The 20,438-nt window shown below is 45.7% G+C and overlaps 2 protein-coding genes across 2 annotated transcripts in view; one reads left to right on the top strand and one right to left on the bottom strand.

The window, feature by feature from the left end:
* AP3M2 (adaptor related protein complex 3 subunit mu 2) overlaps nt 1-20,438 on the bottom strand; it is a gene marked incomplete at its 5' end in the record, with an annotated part of 280,782 nt that overhangs the window by 50,422 nt on the left and 209,922 nt on the right. The window lies entirely within an intron of this gene.
* On the top strand, nt 3,949-18,574 carry LOC133359566 (E3 ubiquitin/ISG15 ligase TRIM25-like). Its single transcript, XM_061578010.1, has 6 exons — nt 3,949-4,748; nt 5,194-5,289; nt 12,077-12,310; nt 13,177-13,199; nt 13,527-13,630; nt 17,907-18,574. The coding sequence occupies exons 1-6, from the start codon at nt 4,191-4,193 to the stop codon at nt 18,452-18,454; spliced, it is 1,563 nt and encodes a 520-aa protein (XP_061433994.1). The 5' UTR covers nt 3,949-4,190; the 3' UTR covers nt 18,455-18,574.

The raw sequence follows: 20,438 nt of genomic DNA, 5'->3' as shown, positions 1-20,438 counted from the left end.
TTGTCATCTGGCCACATGGCCTGCCAGCACTGAACCAATTTCTCAACCACATCAATTCCACACATCCGTCTATCAAATTCACCATGGAAGTGGAAAAAATGGAAAGCTACCATTCCTGGATGTTTTGATCGAGAAGAGACCTGATGGCTCGTTGGGACATTCAGGCTACAGGAAAGCCACCCACATGGATGCCTATCTAAAGCCTGACTCCCACCACCATCCACCACAGAATAATTCCCTCATAAAAACACTAAACCATAGAGCCCGTTGCATCTCCGACCAGCACCACCTTGCCAGTGAGTTGGAGCACGTACACCAAGCCCTCAGGATGAACGAAAAATCGGACCGTACAATCCGCAAAGCTGTCTCCCCAGCCATGCGGAGACAACCTTCTGAGGATCCAACCAAAACCATCACTTTACCATACATAGCAGGGGTTACCAAAAAGATTTCGAAAATCTTAAACAAACACAAGATCCAGGTTCGTTTAAATACAGTACACAAAATCCGTGATTGGATCCCATCTGTTAAAGATGTGATTCCTGACATGCAATACCCTGGTGTCTACAAACTGAGTTGTGGTTGCGACAGCAGTTACATTGGGGAAACGAAACGACATGTCTCGGACCACGTCTGTGAACACAAGGCAGATCTGAAACACGGTAGGACAAATACCTCAGCCATTTCCGATCATTGTTTTAACGCTGTGGGCTCACACGAAATTGATTTTTCCAAGACGGAGGTACTCTGCAAACCTACCAGCTACCTTCAGATTTGTGCATGAAGCCATCCAGATATATAAACACAGACACAACTTCAACTGAGAGGATGGGTAGAAACTGAGCAATCATTGGAAGGACGTTATTAAGCAGGTAAAGTCTTAACTGACTGTGATGTTTCCATCCAACCTGCCTATGTCAGCTGTTATTTCGACTCTCTGTGTCTCTCTATGCCTCTCTCTTAGATCTCTCATGCTCACATGTCCGTTGCATTGCACTCTCATGCTCACATGTCTTTTGGATTGCACTCTCATATCCAAAGGCCCTTCGGATTACACCCGTTGGGTTGTACTCCCTCGTCGATGAAGCTGCTCTTCTTATCCTTCTTTTCTACAGTAAGGGAAGTAATAAAATAATAAAAATAAAACATAAAATAATTCTCACGACGTTTTGGCCACAACGCAAGCAGCCGTCCTCAGGTGAAAACCAGGTCTGTCGAGGCGACAGCGTCTGAATGAAACAGCACACGTGCTTGGAGCATATATATAAGCTGGGTTGCATCATGCTAATTACTCACATTAACATCATGCTAATCTCTCACATTAACATAGCCACTTCCGTGCCCTCGTCGAGGAAGCAGCTTGCCTTCTTTTCTACAGTTACATGCTAATTTCTCACATTAACATCACTAACCCTTGAGCCACACCAATTTCAAACCTTCTAAAACAGTCTGCCTCAGCAGCAAACCATGCTTTCCCACCTGATGACGGACGCTTGTGTTGCGCCTGAAACGTCGTGATTTATTTTATTTTATACCTACGTCACGAAAGCTTCAAATCAAGATTGTTATTAAATTATTAAATTATTAATAGATAAAAATGTAAAAAAAATCGCTAAATCATATTTTATTATCAATTTCCATTGTAATTATAATTATCAAATAATTACAATTTAGTAATTGTAATTTAATAAATATAATTATTACATTATAATAACTAAATTATTATTACTTGCCGCTGACGCCAGTTGGTTCAGGGCACGGGGTCTGCAACCTGCAGCTCCGTAGCAGCGTGCGTCTCTTTGAGGGACGGCTGCTTCGTGAGACGTTTTTATTTATCAAGGACCACCACCAGCACCGTCTCTCGTACGCACACCACATTCTTATTTATCAAGGACCACCACCACTGTCTCTCGTACGCACACCACGTTGCATTGCGGCTCTTGAAATAATTATTTGGTTGGTTTCTATTTTACTTACCGAAGTGTAAAAATATAAAAAAAATGTCTCTCCTTGTTGTTTTGGTTGGTGAACCCCCCTGGTTTAGGGGAATCGTTTTTTTGTAAACTTTGAATGCGGACAGCTGTGTGGTTTGCTGGGCAAAACGTCTCACCCTAGCCGGATGTTTTTTTGTTTACGTGACAAACCTTACTCATTGGTTGTGTTGGGTGGTGGCGAGTTTAACGACACTTTTATATTAATGCGATCTAACTCAAAAACATGTTTAATTAATATTGGTCGTGAAAGCCTACTTATAATTTTAAAGATTAAATAAGAATTTACACGGTGCGGTTTACAGTGGAAAAACACAGCCTCACCAAAGAGGGTGTAACCAGTCTATAGGACAAACCATCACCGTTTTCATGGTTGCCGTGGGGTTTTTGCAAAAAATATATCAATTGCGACTCTTTAACCTTGACACTGTGTGTGTGAATATGACGCCACGTCTACACAGGTGAGTACGGGCTGCCGCGTGCAACATTCCAGTGCGCGTCTCGTGATGTTTATAATTTAGCTGCAGGGGAAGTCAGCTCGTTTCCTTGTTCGTTGTTCTGCTGTGATTTTTTTACATCTCGTCGCGGTGGCTGGAAGATGTTAACTACCTCGCCTGGTATACAGGATGTCGTCGGTTCGATCCCGACCCTGACGCCTGTACATGTACTTGGAGTTTGCTTGACTTTACCGAAAAAACCTAAGAATATGTTTGCTTGTCTCTCTCCCCGTAGTCGCGTGAATTTTTCTCCGGATCCTCCGATTATTCCCTTCACACTTAGAAAAGTGCGTTTAGAGTGTTTGGCTGCTAGAAATGTCCACGTAATAAGCCACATCGTTGAGCTATCATTTGTGGCCAGGTCGCTTCTGAAAAGAGCTATATACCTCAGTGGGCCTTACCTGGTAAAATAAAAATAGTTTTTTTATTTATTGAATCGACCAAACTCAGCGAGTCCAGGATGTAAAATCTTAACATTAACAATAGGTGATGAATATATATTTGTTAGGTTATTAAGATTTAAATCCTCGATTTTTTACGCATAATAGGAAAATGGACGGTGAAAGTCATATAATGAGCTTAAATGAACCACGATGTTTGTTTAGCCAGGGGCTGTTCGCTGTGATAATGCGTGAGGCCACCCACCCAAGTAACCACTAACTCATCTGCACGCCCCTCCCAGCCACCCTCCCTCCCCACCCTCTCTCACCACCTGCTCGCCCACCCTCACGCCATCCTCCTGCCCATCTGTCTCCCCTCTCACCAAATACCCCCCCCCCCCCCCCACTTACTCACTCATCCTCCACCACCCACTCACTCGCACCTTAGATTAGTACGAATGGCTACGTACGCTGCGAAATAAGTATAACATACATACTCACACACTCACTCACCCACACACCCACTCACCAACTCACCCAACCACTCACCCACCTACACACTCACCCACACACCTTCAATTAGCACGGTTGATTAAGTATGGTGTAAAAGAAGTTCAACATACATACAACCACCGTCCACTCAGCATAATACGGTGTAGTCAGAATAAAAAAACGAAACAATTATTGACAGATGAACAGAGGATGCATGAAGCCAGTAGTTAAAATATTAGTTGATAAAGGTGGAAGACGATTACAGACTGTGAAGCTTAAACAAACAGGCCTTGCAAGAAAAAATAATGAATGAAAACACAGATGGGGAAAAAAACAAGTTCACCTTTACATCTGAATGTTTGTACAAGGTGCGGTTCCACTGTGTGCAATGCACACAGCCTGACCTAGCCGGTCAATCAGCCTGTGGGACAAACCATTATCGCTGTGTCCCGGGTTGCTGCTGCTGCTGGGTTTTGTTTGTACAAATATTATATCACTTGAGACCAGTCAAAGCTATATATATATGTTGAACTTCCTCCACACCGTGCGTAGCCAACCATGCTTTTCGGAAGAGCAGGAGGACAACAAACTAAACACAAAAATCAGTTTTAGCTATTACACAGTGCGTGACTGTAACGCCACGTCTACACAGGTGAGCCCAGCCGCCGTGTGGAACATTCCAGGGCGTGTCTCGAGGTATTTATAACTTAACTGCAGGTGAAGTCAAGTTCATTTCCTTGTTCGTCTCCGCTGTGTGAGCAGCTGCTGCTGCTGCGATAGCTCCTCTGTGAGCCGCGGCGAGCGACTGAGTCCGAGTGAAGCCATGTGCCATGGCGAGCGCGTCTCCCAGTGATTGTGTCGACAGTGAGCTGAGCTGCCCCATCTGCCTGGGCACGTTTGACTGCCCCTCCACGCTGAGCTGCGGACACTCGTTCTGCCTCCGGTGTCTGGACGGTGCCTGGGAGACAGCGAGCAGCTTCAGCTGCCCGCAGTGCCGAGCGGCCTTCCCTGAGCGACCCCAGCTGAAGAGGAACGTGGCGCTCGGCAACCTGGTGGAGCAGCTCAGAGTTGGAGAGAGGATGGCTGCAGTTGTCTTCTGTGACGCCTGTGATGATGGGGAGACTCCTGCAGTGAAGACCTGCCTCAGGTGTGAGATGTCCCTGTGTGAGTCCCACCTGAAGCCTCACATGATTAACCCCAAGTTGAAGGACCATGTCCTGGTGGCTCCTATTGTCAGCCTGGAGGAAAGAAGATGCAAGAAACACAAAGAGGAGCTCAAATTCTACTGCAAGCAGGACGCGAGCCTGGTGTGCGTTGCCTGTACCATTATCGGAGAACATAGGGGGCATGATGCCGATACACTGGAGGATGAGCATGAGACACGGAAGGCGAGTACCTCAGTGTGTGAGAATGGGATCGCTTCAGTTCAAGGTAGCCATTCGGTTTTGGCAGGGAAAGGAAGGCACAGGAGTTTGAGTGCAGGAGGAGGAGGGTGGGTCGAGGCTTTTTGAGTGAGCCGTTGCTCGTGAAGTGAAGAGCCATTGTGTTGAACGATCATGTCCCTGTCCCCTGCTGTGGCCTCTACAACACCTGGACACGAGCTGACAAATTCGCAACTTCCACAGCGCATTAAAGAAAACATGAGGAAGTTATTATTCTCTCTTCACTGTGCCTTCTTGCTTGCAGACTGTTAAGTCAGTCCAGGCTGACTTCCTTGGCACTCTTCTGGTGGGCAATTCTAGAGCTGTCACTGTGGAGGGCTCTGTGTGGAGTGGGGCTGAGAGGAAGCCGCTCAAGGAGTGGAGTCCCCTCTGGTGACTTCGTCTCTTACAGAGTAGAGTCGGAGAAGAGACGCGAGCGGTGGATGAGAAGAGGAAGAAAGCGGAGGCGTCTGTGGGACAGATGAAGTCCACTCGCAAGGACGTGCAGGTATGACCTGTGGGCTCTGTAATCTCGTGGCCTCCACCCTGCGTAAAGTCTGTGACTCTCTCTATGAGGACAACTCCGTAGATTTAAGTGAGCCTTCAGTATCATTGGAAATAGCAATACATTATTTATATTGCCGCTTGAATGTGGATTTTAAAATGTAACGTTTATAACAAACAAGTACATTTTTAGTACCACTGCAAAGCTGTATATGGGATAAATTGAATGACTTTTTATGGGTTTGATAAAATAAAAGTGCATTGGAGTAAAAACTAACACTTAAAAGTAGTAAAGATTGTGATAAAATTTCATAGAAAATCTTAGCTCTTTAATTCTAGAACACAAGAGTTGACTTGAAGATATATGACAGGGAACGCAGGGAAAACTGTTTCATCACACACCCAAGTATACAATAGACAATTCATACGTAATGGAATGTTAAAACTTGTTTTACTTGCATTTCAGTTTGCATTCATTGTGATGTATTAATGACTGAATCTTGGTGTTGTGCATATAAGGCAGGGGTGGGGAACGTCCGGCCCGCGGGCCGCATAAAACTCGCGAAATCATTTGGCAGTTCCAGCCATCACATTAGGGGTGAGTTAATTAAATGTTTTGACCAAATATAACGGGATAATCTTTTAAGTTTATACTTTTGCATGGGCGGCGAATGATGTTATAAATGTCCAATGGCCCTTGGCAGAAAAAATGTTCCCCACTCCTGGTATAAGGCAACCGATATTGATGCAATTGCGTATACTTTTAACATTTCTGCAAGGAATGGGTTTGAGCCTATTTGTTATCAACTGCATGGATTTACATTCTAACTAAATATATGACCTAGAATAGGGCATATCCTCATATAGAGAACTGGACGCCTTTGACCAGTGTTGCTTGCGACGGAGACTTCACATTCACTCTGCGAATGTATCTCAAATACCGGAGTCCATCGATGAACAGCATGACAGTTGCTGTTTGAAGCAGTCACAGCCAGAAGGATCTGGCTCTGTGGACACATTGCAGGGCTGACGCATTGGATGATTCCACCAGAGCACTGTGTGCAATCATTGATGGCCTTACTCAGGATTGGAGGTGGCCCAGGGGCAGGCCGAGGCTGACCTGAACGCGCACGATTGAGGCCGATCTCAGGCATTGTAATCTAGGCGGCCTGCACTCCGCATGGTGTGTAACCCAGGACAGAGTTGCCTGGCAATGTGTCATGAGCATTGCTACACTCCGGCCTGCTAAAAATTGATTTTTATCCTCCATCAAGTCACCTTGTGATGCTAATAATAATTTACACCAGGTTAACACTTAGGCTTTTGCGACTATTATTATCCAAATTAGAGTTTTTTTTTTTAAGTTAGATCGTGACAATATGAATGTGTCATTAAACCCACCACCACCCAACACAGCCAATTTGTAAGGTTTGTCACAAAAACAAAACATGACAATTAGATATTACTAGTTCAGCAAACCGGTGTGTTGGAGAGGAAACCCACAACATTTACAATTTGAGTATGACATTTCACCGGTAATTGCAACCAGCTTCATCAGGCCACAGCCAGAATTGTTCTTAAAAAATAAATAAATGTGATGTCATCACTTGTGAGCCAATCAGGTTCGGAGACCAGGGGATGGGGGAGGGGTTCGTGTATTTATATAAATTGCAATTGATATCTACTATTGGTTGGGTTGTTCACAGTTAATCAACACACAAGATATATATCATGTATGTACATTGTGCATTTGTAGTTTCAATGATTCGGAGACAAGGTTCGTAGGAGGCACCTTTTGTTTATCATCTTCTACAGTTTTGTCCATACACTCTCCACAGTTGCTTAGCCTAGCCTGTATACAACACTAACGGTCAAACACTGACCATGCCGACTGAGCCAACAACTTTTAGCAGCGCAATATCTAGTGAAGACGGCAGTGATGACGGCAACGAATTGACAGCAACAACGAGACAAGTCCACTCCCAGAACCGGCAGCCCCGAGACCCCACTCTCGGCTCCTTTTATGCTCCCAGAGCGGCCTGGCTCCGCCCTGACCGCACCTCCCTTCTCAAACCTGCTAGCAGGTTCCAGGGGCGTCCAGATGGGGTCCTCCATGACCCTTGCCGGAGTTCTTTCTCTCTGCCAACACACCGTGCACACCCTCATCGGCGTGTGTACTGTTTGTCCACCTCAGTTTCCGCCGCTGTCCACCAGCCGGCACTATTACACTATACATGTATTAAAAAGAACTCTTATGGATAAATTATACCCTTTGTTAAACCAGTGTAACATTGAGGCCTTGCCACAACCTTCATGCTAGCAGATTGCTTAACAATACATTACCATGCTGGTCAATGTGGGTTGGTGAAGACAGCTCAGCACCCATTCATACATGACTCACCACACAGTTTGATGACCACCACACCACCACTGCCCTACCTGGTGAACATCATCATGACGATCCATGGGCAGATAGCCCGGAGTAGGCGTCTACTGCCAATATCGTCATTGGTTTCCACTTTCCTCTCTCTATCTTGTCAATATGCTGTAGTAGTGCCACATCTTCCTGGTACCAATCTTTAATGTCAATCCATTCTCTGTGAGGTCTAACTCTCTTTCCGGTTCCTTCCATATTTCTGAACAACAACATAGTTTTCATTTGCTTGTTGTTTTCCATACTACATATGTGTAGTGCCAGTTTCCTTATCATTGCTGCATCATCAGGTCTTCTTCTGTGTGCCATATTTTCTTACTTCTACGTTGGTCACTCTTTGGGTTCAGCTTAGATGCAGTATCCTTCTATAGCAATACATTTCGAGTACCAATATCTTATGTCTGTCAGTATTTGTTAATGTCCAAGTCTCGCAAGCATACAAAGCTGTACTGAACACACATGTTCTTATGATGTTCAGTTTGTTCTTGTAGCTGATTTGCTTGCTTCTCCAGATGTTATTAAATCCTGCCATTAATCATTTTGCCTTTGCGATTCTCGCTCTTTTTGCGTCTTTAGTGTAGTCATTGTCCCATGTCAATAGATGTCCCAAGGAATACAAGTTCCTTTACATTCACAATCTTGCTTCTTTGTATTATTGCTTCTTTCTCAATGTATCCCTTCAGAACACCATTGTCTTTGCCTTTTCTTTTCCACGTTAATCCTCAGTCTTGCATCCTTTCCTAACTTATTGAGCGTATGAACACTTTGCTGCAGGACTATGAGTCTTATTTTCCATTAGATCTATGTCGTCCACGAATCTTTATTCTGTCTCCTTGCATATATATATCCCGTGCTATTGTCCTGAATGGCATCTATCACTCTTTCGAAGTGTAGTGTCATAGGTCTCTTCTTCCTTCTTGTTGGAGGCTTGTGTGTGTGTGCGGGTGGCGTGCGTCGCACACACTCAGTCAGAGACGGGGTAGTCGCAGGAGGCACCATCCTCCCCTTTTATTGGTGTTGTGTGCACGCCACCAACTCTGGCTCCCACTCTCACGACCATGCTGCCGCACGACCCGGCCCAGACACGACCCTGCCGCATTGCACCGATGGCGTCGATCGAGACAGCAAACTACTGTCCGGCCGCGCAATGCCCAGGTGAAGGCGGTAGCGACGACGAAGAGACGAGTCCACTCCCAGAACCGGCAGCCTGGAGCTCTCGCTCTCTGCTGCTTATATTCCCCTCAGCGCGGCTTGGCTCCGCCCTAGCCACGCCTCCCTTCTCGAACCCACCAGAGGGTTCTTGGGGCTTCCCCACGAGGTCTACCGTGACCCTTGCCCCAGTTCCTCCACCCTACCAGCACACACGCATATGTAGGACTCGTACTCGGCTGTCTTTTTGTTCTCTTTATTTTCCGCTTAAGAGTCCACCTCCGCCGCGCCACCGCTCTGCGTCTCTCCGTGCCCTCACTCCGCTCCGCGTCGCTCCGTGCCCTCACTCCGCTCCGCGTCGCTCCGTGCCCTCACGTCTCTCCGCGTCTCTCTCTCGCCGCGCCGCGTCTCCTCCGCGTCTCTCTCTCGCCGCGCCGCGTCTCCTCCGCGTCTCTCTCTCTCGCTAGGTCTGTCGACTCTACTGCTATTCTACACTGCATCCTTCAGATGCATGGCTACCCCTGTTCGCACACTGCGTTCTCGCTATCACTGTCTCTCTATCTCCACTCCGTCTGTCGCTGCTAACCCACTCTTTCTCTGCTCTACTACCGTCACCGCCTGCTCTGCGATTCCCCGGGCACCGTTGCTGCAGCTCCATCCAAGACGCCGACCAGAAGACCCCCTCTCGCTGTCGCGTTGTGGTTTATATCCCCATACCAATTAATCCCCATTAATTATCTCAACCCCCCGCTTATTACTCGCCCCCTGGCCCCCGGTCTCACGTGACCTTGTTTTTGCCGCCAGCGCGATGCCAGGTAATACCCAATTACCCTCTTAGCCAATCTCTGGCCTGTGTCCCCCCGGCTACCCCGAACACCTGTCTCAACACTTAACTACCCCCTCACCTAATCCCACAACAACAACCCTGTCCTCACATACCCCCCACTGTACTCTGCTCGCTCGCATAGCAACAGTGGAAGAGAATGTGTGGCGCGCTATAACTCAAGTCCTACACATATATGTTCAATGGCGTGTGTGCTAACGGCCCACCTACAGTTGCAGCTGCTGTACAAGAGTCAGCACTATGTCACTCTACTATTAGAGGTAAAGGGGATATAGCAACACCAGTTACGTCAACAGGAATACCAGCAAAACTATTAGCTGGAAGCTGATCTGCTCATTCAGTCTCTAAAATCCTGTTGAAAATAACTGCAACATTGACTTGCAATATAAAGCCAAACACGAAGCCACAAATATATTCCAATCGAAACGAATTGTCTGGGATGAAGCACACACGTATGCCAGGCTGTTGATAGCTTATTGGGTTATCGAACAGTTAAATGTAAACAATTTGGAGGCAAGTCCTACTGGTTACTTTACGTGGATCACGGCCTCTTGTATAAAGAAGCATCGTTTCTGGGGAGAATTACAGGTGCTGAAGCTGAAACAGAATTTGCGAGCTCTGGAAAGTGAAACGGAACTTGTGGAATAGCTCCTGGACGTTGTTGATGGAAAAACAGACGATACAGCAACATTACCCTCACACTGCTATCCAGAAAGTCAAGATACATTTGTGCAACTATACGGTGACATTTACTTTTCTACGATTACTCCCGAACAGCTTAAATGAAGCGCAATACTGAATGTTACAAATGCAGACTTTTTTTATCTCAACAATGGAGCTGAGTGCTTTTCTAGTGCGTGGATACTATTGCGAGTGATGATACTGCTGATCAACTTGCAATCCCGGAAGAATTGTTAAAGTCTTACTCCAACCGGAATGCCTCCTCATCAACTAAAACTTAAAGTAGGAGCCGTTATCATGCGCCTTAGAAACCTAATGTCATTGTGAGGACTACTTAATGGTACAAGACTTACTCTTACTCAAATACAAACTTACATAATCGTAGCAAAAATGATCGGTGGAGCAACCTCCGACAGGGTACTTATTCTATTAGATATTAATTTAACATTAAGTTTCATATGCTAACAATTCCCCATACGATTGGCTTTTTTATTTACAATCAATAAGTCACAATTTCCCATAAATATGCTAAATTCCTATTGATATGCAAATTCTTTTGTCAAAGCGCCCTTTCCCCCCCTTCCAACCCAGCTTATATATATGTTCCAAGCACGTGTGCTGTTTCATTCAGACGCTGTCGCCTCGACAGACCTGGTTTTCACCTGAGGACGGCTGCTTGCGTTGTGGCCGAAACGTCGTGAGAATTATTTTATTGTTTTATTTTTATTATTTTATTACTTCCCTTCTACGTGACTTTACCGAAAGAACCAAGAAGATGAATCCCTGCAGTCACGAAAGCTTTAAATCGAAATGTGCTTATCTGTTTTGGTAAATAATTTACAGATCCTCACCAATACACTTTTGGACGAAGGTTCCACAACATCGCGTTGATCATTGAGGCTAGTTGGCCATACTTAGTTGCGTGGGTCAGTGCAGGTTTGTGAAGCTAGAGTCCAGCACTGGTTCATATCTCAATCATTACGCAGCCCTCTAATCGTGTTTGAGGCTGGGGAGGGAGCCCAGCCTAGGCTGAGGCCAGGACACTCCAATAAGTTCAATGTGTTTATTTAATGGGGTAGTATCAGCAGCGTGGAAGGACGCGTCGCAAAACCTAGTTTTAACATATGGTAATTTTAGAGAGAACAGGGAGGTAGTTTATTGAGGTTTCGACTGGAAATTTGTAGAGTTAGGAGGTCCTTACATACTTGGTGGATTTGTTTATAAGGAATCTTAGGATGAAGACAGCCCAGTGGTGGTCTCTAAACAAATCCAGGGGGGATAAATTGGAGGTGATACAGATGTTGCAATAATGTGTTGATATGGAGGCATCAAGGTCAAAGTGGGCGGCCAGGTGGTATAATGGAACAAGAGGCGAGGCAGTCGATGATTTCACACGAGTCAAAGATGGGGAGGATGGCGGCTTGGACTATATGAAGATGGAGCCGAGGTGAGACAATGTGTTTATTTATATAGAAGATTTTGTTTATTAAACGATATGATCAAATTGAAGGGCAAGATAGCACCTAAATACCTAAAGTTAACGACCTGTTCAATGGGATGTGAGTCTAAAGACATAACGTGAAGGCAGGGAAAAATAGGTTTGGAGTAACCGGAAAACAATGTGGCTTTTGTCTTAACAGCATGGAATATTAATTTATATAATCCACTGCATGCCCCTTGAAGGATTCCATGGTCCAGACCAAGGCTCGCATCTCAGGCGAGTTCACCCGCATGAGGGCGACGCTGGATGAAGACGAAAGGGCAGCTCTGGATCGCGTGGACGTGAAGGGGCGCGAGCTGCTGTCCCGGATCGAGGAGAACATCGCTCATTACAAGCACGAGATCAGCGAGCTGCAGGCAGCAGCCACGCGCCTGCGCGCTCTGCAGGAGGAGAGGGACTCACTCACGTTCCTGCAGGTAAAGCGCTCACGGAGCCAGGGCAAGTGCCCCAGTTCACGTGTTCATTACGTTTGTAAACTTGGCAGATGCGTTGCAACACAAAACACAAGATAACGCCACTTCCATGGTCAAGACAGCATATAGCCCATGGGTTCTGAAAGTAAATGTAGAGTCAAGTTCACCAACTTGGATTTGTATATTGTAATAAAAATATAAACTAGCGCTGAATTTCAAAATAATAATAAAACTATTAACACACAAATTCCTCGAGTTAATTGGTTGGTAATATATGCAGACATTGGCATTACAAAGTGTAACCGCATCATCCTGTAATGTACATCAGATTGAGGCCACTTGACACTACATTTACATTTTTCATTTTACCAAATGTATACCAACCATTAGTAATGCTGAACACGGAAGGGCTTTTAACATCAGGAAAGCCAGAAGCAGTTATATTTCAGCATTCACTGCTGATGAGTCTTTGAAAGTTGAAACAAATCCCGAGATTGCTTGCCTCAACAAATGTTCACCCTGCTAAATTATGGACTTTGGCAACGCCACGCTCTGGTTGTAATTCACCCTCGCAGTGGATCATTATTTTGAATGTTGGTTCACAATCACTGCAACTCGATGTCAAGTGCCACGGACACCTTGCCATAATATCGGACACCAAGTGGCAACAATTTTAGAGGCCACACCTTGCTGATAAGAATAATTGAGTCATAACGAGTCCATGGCTTTGTCTTGATTACAACCAACAACACTGGGATATGCAAATGGTTTAGCGCAGCCCAGCTCATCGCGTCTACCAATCACCGTGTGGTTAACGTGGCTGGAGGTGAACTGACTCGCGCCCCCTGCCCTGTGTCTGACTTCTGCAGGTTCACCTGAAAGAGACATATCGGTATGGACTCATTAACTCGCACAAATAAACACACGGAGTGACGCCTTGTGTGGAATATGGGCCGTGTGATGATAATGTGTGATGATGATGATGATGTATGATGATCATGCTGTGTGATGATGTTGTGTTATGTTGTGTGATGATGTGTGGCATGATGCTGTGTGAAATGATGCTGTGTAAGACAAGGGTTGTGTGCTGTGATGCTGTGCGCAATGTTGCCGTGTGTGATGATGCCGTGCGTGATGATACTGTGAATGATGATGCTGTGCGTGATGATGCTGTGTAAGACACGGGCTGTTTGTGTCACTGCTGGTTCTGGTCTCACAGGAGAGACGCTCAAAAGGGAGCTCCACCCTCATTTTCCGACGAAGAAGACATCGCCACGATCAGCGCCCTGCAGGGAGCTGTGGTCAACCTGCTGGCATTCATGTGTGAGTTCCACGGACTCTTCAGAAGTGTGCATGTGTGTTATTGTACATGTAATTGTGTCTTCTGTGTATGTTGCGGAGCGGTGGCATAGGGGTTAGCATGCTACAATATGAACCTAGCGACACAAATTCCATTCCCGTTCACAGCCAACACCAGTGACAATTTTCTGAACCGGTCATGAGCCTCCCCTAGGTCGACTCAGCATCAAATGACTACCTGGTGTAGTGTGTAAAAACTGCCACTTGGGAGACAAAGGCGGCCTTACGTGGTGCTGGCCACCCACCCCCTCATGTTCCATACCGGCCTTGAAGTGTCACTCGCTAACAATTCTTGCCCCACAGCCTGTTTGGGCTATATGGAGGGTCTTGTAATTGTGTCTGTTTGTATGCGTATGTGTAGATGAGCGAGAGTGAGTACGGATGTGCAATGATGATGGGATGCTCTGTGCACTGAGCTACAAACATGGTCACCTACACGTGACTCACGGCCATGGCTATCATCAATGGTGAGTGGATTCAGAACCAATTCTGAGCCTCTCCCAGATGAACCCTTGGCTTAAACGAGTACTGGGTACGTCCTGTAACCATCAGCACTGCGGACACAAAGGCGGCCTGCAGAATTCATATGGTGAAATGGCTTTTATAACTAAATCAATATAAATTTAAATAATGTTGTGGCTTGGCTCTCCAACACACCGGCGTGCTGTACTAGTGACGAATTGGCATGTTCTGTTTATGTGACAACCCTTACTAGTTGTCTGTGTCGGGTGGTGGCAGGTTTAACGACACATTTATATATTTACGCGATCTAACCCCAAAAATACCTCTTATGGATTATATAAACTTAGGGTTGATTGGTAATGCCCAAGGATCATACATCCAGACTAAGACACGTTTGAAGATTTATAGGCTTCATGTCAACAGCCTGATGTTCAGAGAGTCAAACAAAGGCATTTTTAGGATTCTTAGGTTCCCCAGTTAATGTCTGAGGCTCACAGAGCGAGATTAAGGCATAATATTGGTCGACCTTGTCTATCACTACACTGCACGTGCAAACATCAACTTTATGACTGTAATGTATTCATTAGACAATAAGATATAGCACACACACGAGTGTATTTCACTATTACATAAGCTCCATTGATATTACACGTGTGTATTATCCAGTGAAGATGCTGTTGGCCAGAGTAACCATTGTAGCAGATGAAACTACGAGTATACGTCTTCTCTGTAATGGATGTCATCATCAGACTCGAGCCAGACTACATCACTGTAGTGATGCCTAGGATTCATTGTTAATGATGTAGGCTCATATCCATACTAAGGCAGCCTAAGGATTCTCATTTTTCATTCATAATGCTTGAGGCTGCTATATCCCTACTAAGGCATCTAAAGCATTATTGGGGTTCAATGCTAATACCTGAGGCTCACAGAGCCAGACTGGGCTATCGCTGTGGCTGACCACGTGTATCACTGTGCAAACAGATACATTACTATTGCCCATGTATTGCAATACCTCTACGCCGTAGAGGTATTGCAATACATGGGCAGACTCAGTCTACGCTCACATACAGCACACACACGAGTGTAAAGGAGTATTACATGAGCTCTATTAACCCTACACGTGTGTATAATTCAATGAGGATGCTATTGCTATTCTGCGTGTGAGTGTTTTACACAGAGACACTATGGCTGATATTCTTAGGATTCTTTATTAGTGCTTGAGGCAGCGTGATACAGACTCAGACACAGTTAGGATTCTTAGGGTTCCGTGTTAAAGTCTGAAGCTCTCAGCATCAATGGCACTGAGTCTTTGACACACACAAGCTAAGGCTGATATTATTAGGATTCATTACACTGTGTAGTAAAAAAATGTTCCTGGGTAGTAAGTGTTATTTTCTAATTGCTGATGCCTCAAAAGTACACAAACTGGCTATTACTCACCACAAACTTTGCTTTTGTGACCAAGACAGTGATATTTTGAAATTTACACATTTTCAATGGGAATTCCAGATAGATTCAGTGCTGAGTAGTAACTTGTAGTAACTTCTAGAACATTCAAGAACTTTCCAGTAATAAAAATAGTAGTATAAATACAGGACCCTTAAGCCCACCAGTTCAGTTTATAGTGGTACCTCGGTATGCGTCGTTAATTCGTTCCAGAAGGTAGGACTTATACCGAAAATGACGTATACCAAACGAATTTTTCCTATAACAAATAAATGGAAAGGAAAGAATCCGTTCCAGAGTATAAGAAATTATATTTAATATGGCATAATATACATTAATGGGGTTGTATAAAATTGTAATTAGACTTAACGTATTACTAAAATGCATACATAAATTAAAATAAATGCACACACGAGTGTACATCACTACACCATCACACACACACACACGAGTGTACATCACTACACTATCACACACACAAGTGTACATCACTACACTATCACACACACACACAAGTGTACATCACTACACCATCACACACACACACGAGTGTACATCACTACACTATCACACACACACACAAGTGTACATCACTACACTATCACACACACACACGAGTGTACATCACTACACTATCACACACACGAGTGTACATCACTACACTATCACACACACACAAGTGTACATCACTACACCATCACACACACGAGTGTACATCACTACACTATCACACACACGAGTGTACATCACTACACTATCACACACACACACAAGTGTACATCACTACACCATCACACACACGAGTGTGCATCACTACACTAACACACACACGAGTGTACATCACTACACTAACACACACACGAGTGTACATCACTACACTATCACACACACACACACACGAGTGTACATCACTACACCATCACACACACACGAGTGTACATCACTACACTATCACACACACACACACGAGTGTACATCACTACACCATCACACACACACGAGTGTACATCACTACACTATCACACACACACACGAGTGTACATCACTACACTATCACACACACACACGAGTGTACATCACTACACTAACACACACACGAGTGTACATCACTACACTATCACACACACACGAGTGTACATCACTACACTATCTCACACACACGAGTGTACATCACTACACTATCACACACACACACGAGTGTACATCACTACACTATCACACCCACCTCGTGTGCCGTGGCGGCCTTCACAGGTGCTCACCAACACCACTTGCCCCTACAGCCTGTGAAAGGTGACACACGGGAGATGTTTGTGTTTGTTGTACACACACAGAGACGCTGCGGCGGTGTTGATATCCACGCTGCTGCTGTGATCCACTGCCTCCCACGGGCACTACCGCACAGTGGGGCTGAACGATTAATCGATTTCAAATCGAAGTCGCAATTTGAAACAATGCGATTAGCAAATCGCAAAGGCTGCGATTTTTGAAAAGTCCTATTACTTTCTTATTGGAATGTTTTCTCTTTTTATTATTAGAACTTTATTGATTTATCTTAACAATTAATTCTAGATTGGAAGCTTTCGTGACTGCAAGGATTCATACTCTTAGGTTGTTTCGGTAAAGTCACGTAGGTAAAAATAAATAAATAAAATAATAATAAATTAAAATAACTCAATTAAATCACGACGTTTCGAAGGCAACACAAGTCTCCTTCTTCACGTGGGACCGTCACAGCTAAATTTACTGTATCACTTATTATTGTATTATTATTATTTTACCTACGTGACTTTACCGAAAAAACTTAACAATTGTTCTATGTTTCATCGTTCTATTTCAATTAAAATTTTTAACAAATACATGTTGAAAGCAATTAATATCTTTTAAGTTTTCAGCCTTGCATTAGAATACATAGAGCAGTTCACATTTTGATGGTATCATCACATGTTTTACATCTATTACACAGTGAATATTGAACTGAAGCTCGACTTTAAAAAATGTAGATGGCGGGGCAGACAAACGCACCGCTGTACTGTACTTCTGTGCTCTCGCCAGCCGCGCCGCCTGCCTTCACCAACACGCGGTGACCGGCGTGGTGAAGTATGGTCAAATATCCCCCGCGAACCCCACGGTGTAGGGAGGCCCTCATCCAGCAGTGGATTAACAAAGTGCCCGTTACATGTCATGACACCGACAGCTACGCATTACAACGTTGTATAACAATGCTCATTATGAATTGCTCTATTGTAGTGTACGTGCGTGTTAGTGCACGAGTGCTGATGTTATAGTGGTGCTGTTGTTAACACGGCTACTGTGATTATCGTTACTGCAGACGGACGTTCACCGACTCTGGACCCAAACTCGGCCAACAACTACCTCCAGATTTCCTCGGACCTCAGGACGGTGACGCGGACCGCTGTCTCCCAGGGTCGCCCGCATCACCCGCACCGCTTTGATCGCTATGCACAAGCCCTGTGCTCCGAGAGCTTCTCGTCGGGTCAGCACTACTGGGAGGTGGACGTGGGGGGTGCGGGGTACTGTCAGGTTGGAGTCGCGTACGGGACGATCGCACGGAAAGGGAGTGGTGAAGAGTGCGAGCTGGGAGAAAACGACTCATCCTGGGTTTTATATGAAGACAACAACAGCTGCGACGTGTGTCATGGTGGTGTCTGGACCTCAGTGCCGGTGAGGGATCCTCCCCGGAGAGTCGGGTGTCACCTGCACTGGGAGGCGGGGCTGCTGTCGTTTTACCGCGCCGACTCCATGGAGCTGCTGCACTCCGTCCACCACTCGTTTAGTCAACCGCTCTACCCCGCACTGTATGTGGGTGATGATGATGGTGACTCAGTGAGGATTCTGGATCTGAGTCGTGCGTCCTGAGAGCACGGAGTGTGAGCAGCGCACAACGCACAGACTCACGCACACAAAGACACAGATCCCCCGTGTAGCCGTCACAGACTGCTGGGGCAAGTGCTGTTAGCGAGCACCTATGGGGCCGTCCATGAATGAAGTCACGCACTTGGGGGGGGGGGGGGTGAGAAATGTGACGTCACGTCAAAATGCGCAACTTTAAATAAATATAGACAACACGTTCTACTTAGTTAAATAGACTTTTAATAAATGTTTTATCCTACAACATCAGAGTGCAGCGCCACATTAAATATGCACTACAATGACAATAGCTTAAAGCTAATTGACGCATTTTTTTGGGGGGGGGGGGGCAGAGCTTTGTGACGTCATATTTGAGGGGGGGGGTCTGACTTGTGACGCCGTGTGACGAAGGGGGGGGGGGTCAAAAATCGCGTGACGTCATTTATGGACGGCCCCTATGAAGGCCGGCACAGCACACTAGGGGGTAAGTGGCCAACACCACGCCCAGCCGCCTTTGTCTCCCCAGTGATGATGTTTACACACCGTACCAGGAACTCTTTTTTTCAGGCTGAGTCGACCTAGGGGAGGATCATGACCGGTTTACCAACACCATTGATAGCGATTATATGAATTAGTCATGGGTCTCCCCTAGGTCGACTCAGCCTCAAATGACTACCTGGTGCGATGAATAAACATTACCCCTGGGGATACAAAGGCGGGTCTCTGCCAGGCTGGCCTTCATAGGTGAAACTCACTAACAGCACTTAACTCAACATTATTTTAAAGCAATACGGGGATCTTTGTTTTCGGGTAAGTGGTTTGGTGTGTATGCCTTTGTGTGTCTTTGTTATTGTTTTTGTGTCTTTGTTACTGTGTCTGTGTATGCCTTTGTGTGTTTTTGTTATTGTGTTTGTGTCTTTGTTACTGTGTCTGTGCGTGTCTTTGTGTTTGTGTATTTCTGGGCGTGGTGCTGCCTTCCCACTCCCTCGTGTGTCACAGTACCGACCTTCATAGGTGCTACTCGCTACTAACAGCACTTGCCCAACAGTATGTTAAGGCTACACAGGGTATCTTTGCCTTTAGCGTATAGAGAGCCATGTGCGTAGTGTGGGGTGGAGCGGTGGTGCAGTGGTTAGCGCACTGGTGGGGGAGGGCGGGGGGAGCCAAGCTTCTCTCTGACGTCATCGTCCCTCGCGCCGCGTGGCGCTCAGCGCCGAGAGGGCGGAGCTCCACCGCGGGCGTGCTGGGAACACGCGTCACGTGACGCTGCGGGGTGACGCGCGTCGTCCCCTCGCGGTCACTCGCTCGTTGGGCGATAAACCCGGGGTGGGAATGAAATGGCCTCACTTGGGGGAGAACTATTCGTGGTGTTTGAGCTGGGCTAAATATGTTTGTTATAACCAGGGGTCGAGTGACTCCTCCCCCCCACCCAAAGCAGTTTTATTTTACAGGACATAGAGAGAGAGAAGCCAAGTAGGAGGAGGAGATCTTTCACGAACAATATTATTCATAATAAAGTTTGTTTTTATTAGTATTGTAATATCTGCTCTCAGACTTAGACTTGGACCTGCAGCCACAACCTTCGATTCATGGGATAATGCCTCCCTCTGCTGACAACAATGGGAACTGTGTTTTGACTTTGAAGTGGGTTCAAGTAATTAAGCGCCTGATATGTATCTAGAGTGAAGATATACCTTCCACTACAACACAACTAATATTGTCTCAACACGCATTAATAATACGCAGACACTGTGTTCTATTACAGGGATAGAGACACTGCAAACTCCAAATATACAGCAGCCGTCAGGGTCGGAATCCAACTCACGACCTCCTGCAAACCAGTCGAGGGAGTTAACATCTCCTAGCCACCACAGCGCCCCTCCCTAACGTGAGACACCAATCCGGTGTGAACCCAACCTCGAGTCTCAGGCTGTTTAGCAATACGTAGATTATTTTGGACGCATTGATTTTATCGTACCAGTTGTGTACTTGT

This window comes from Lethenteron reissneri, chromosome 65 (genome assembly GCF_015708825.2).
Source record: "Lethenteron reissneri isolate LAM-NWPU_2019-01 chromosome 65, ASM1570882v1, whole genome shotgun sequence".
Lineage (NCBI taxonomy): Eukaryota > Metazoa > Chordata > Hyperoartia > Petromyzontiformes > Petromyzontidae > Lethenteron > Lethenteron reissneri.
Note: the sequence above shows the minus strand (reverse complement) of the source record. Positions and strands in the feature narration are given on the sequence as shown.

Excerpts from the sequence above, each read along its gene's own strand:
- LOC133359566 (XM_061578010.1), top strand. The coding sequence starts at position 4,191 with ATGGCGAGCGCGTCTCCCAGTGATTGTGTCGACAGTGAGCTGAGCTGC. Across the intron at positions 4,749-5,193 it reads ATGAGCATGAGACACGGAAG|AGTAGAGTCGGAGAAGAGAC; the intron begins GCGAGTACCTCA and ends CGTCTCTTACAG. Across the intron at positions 13,631-17,906 it reads CAACCTGCTGGCATTCATGT|ACGGACGTTCACCGACTCTG; the intron begins GTGAGTTCCACG and ends TCGTTACTGCAG.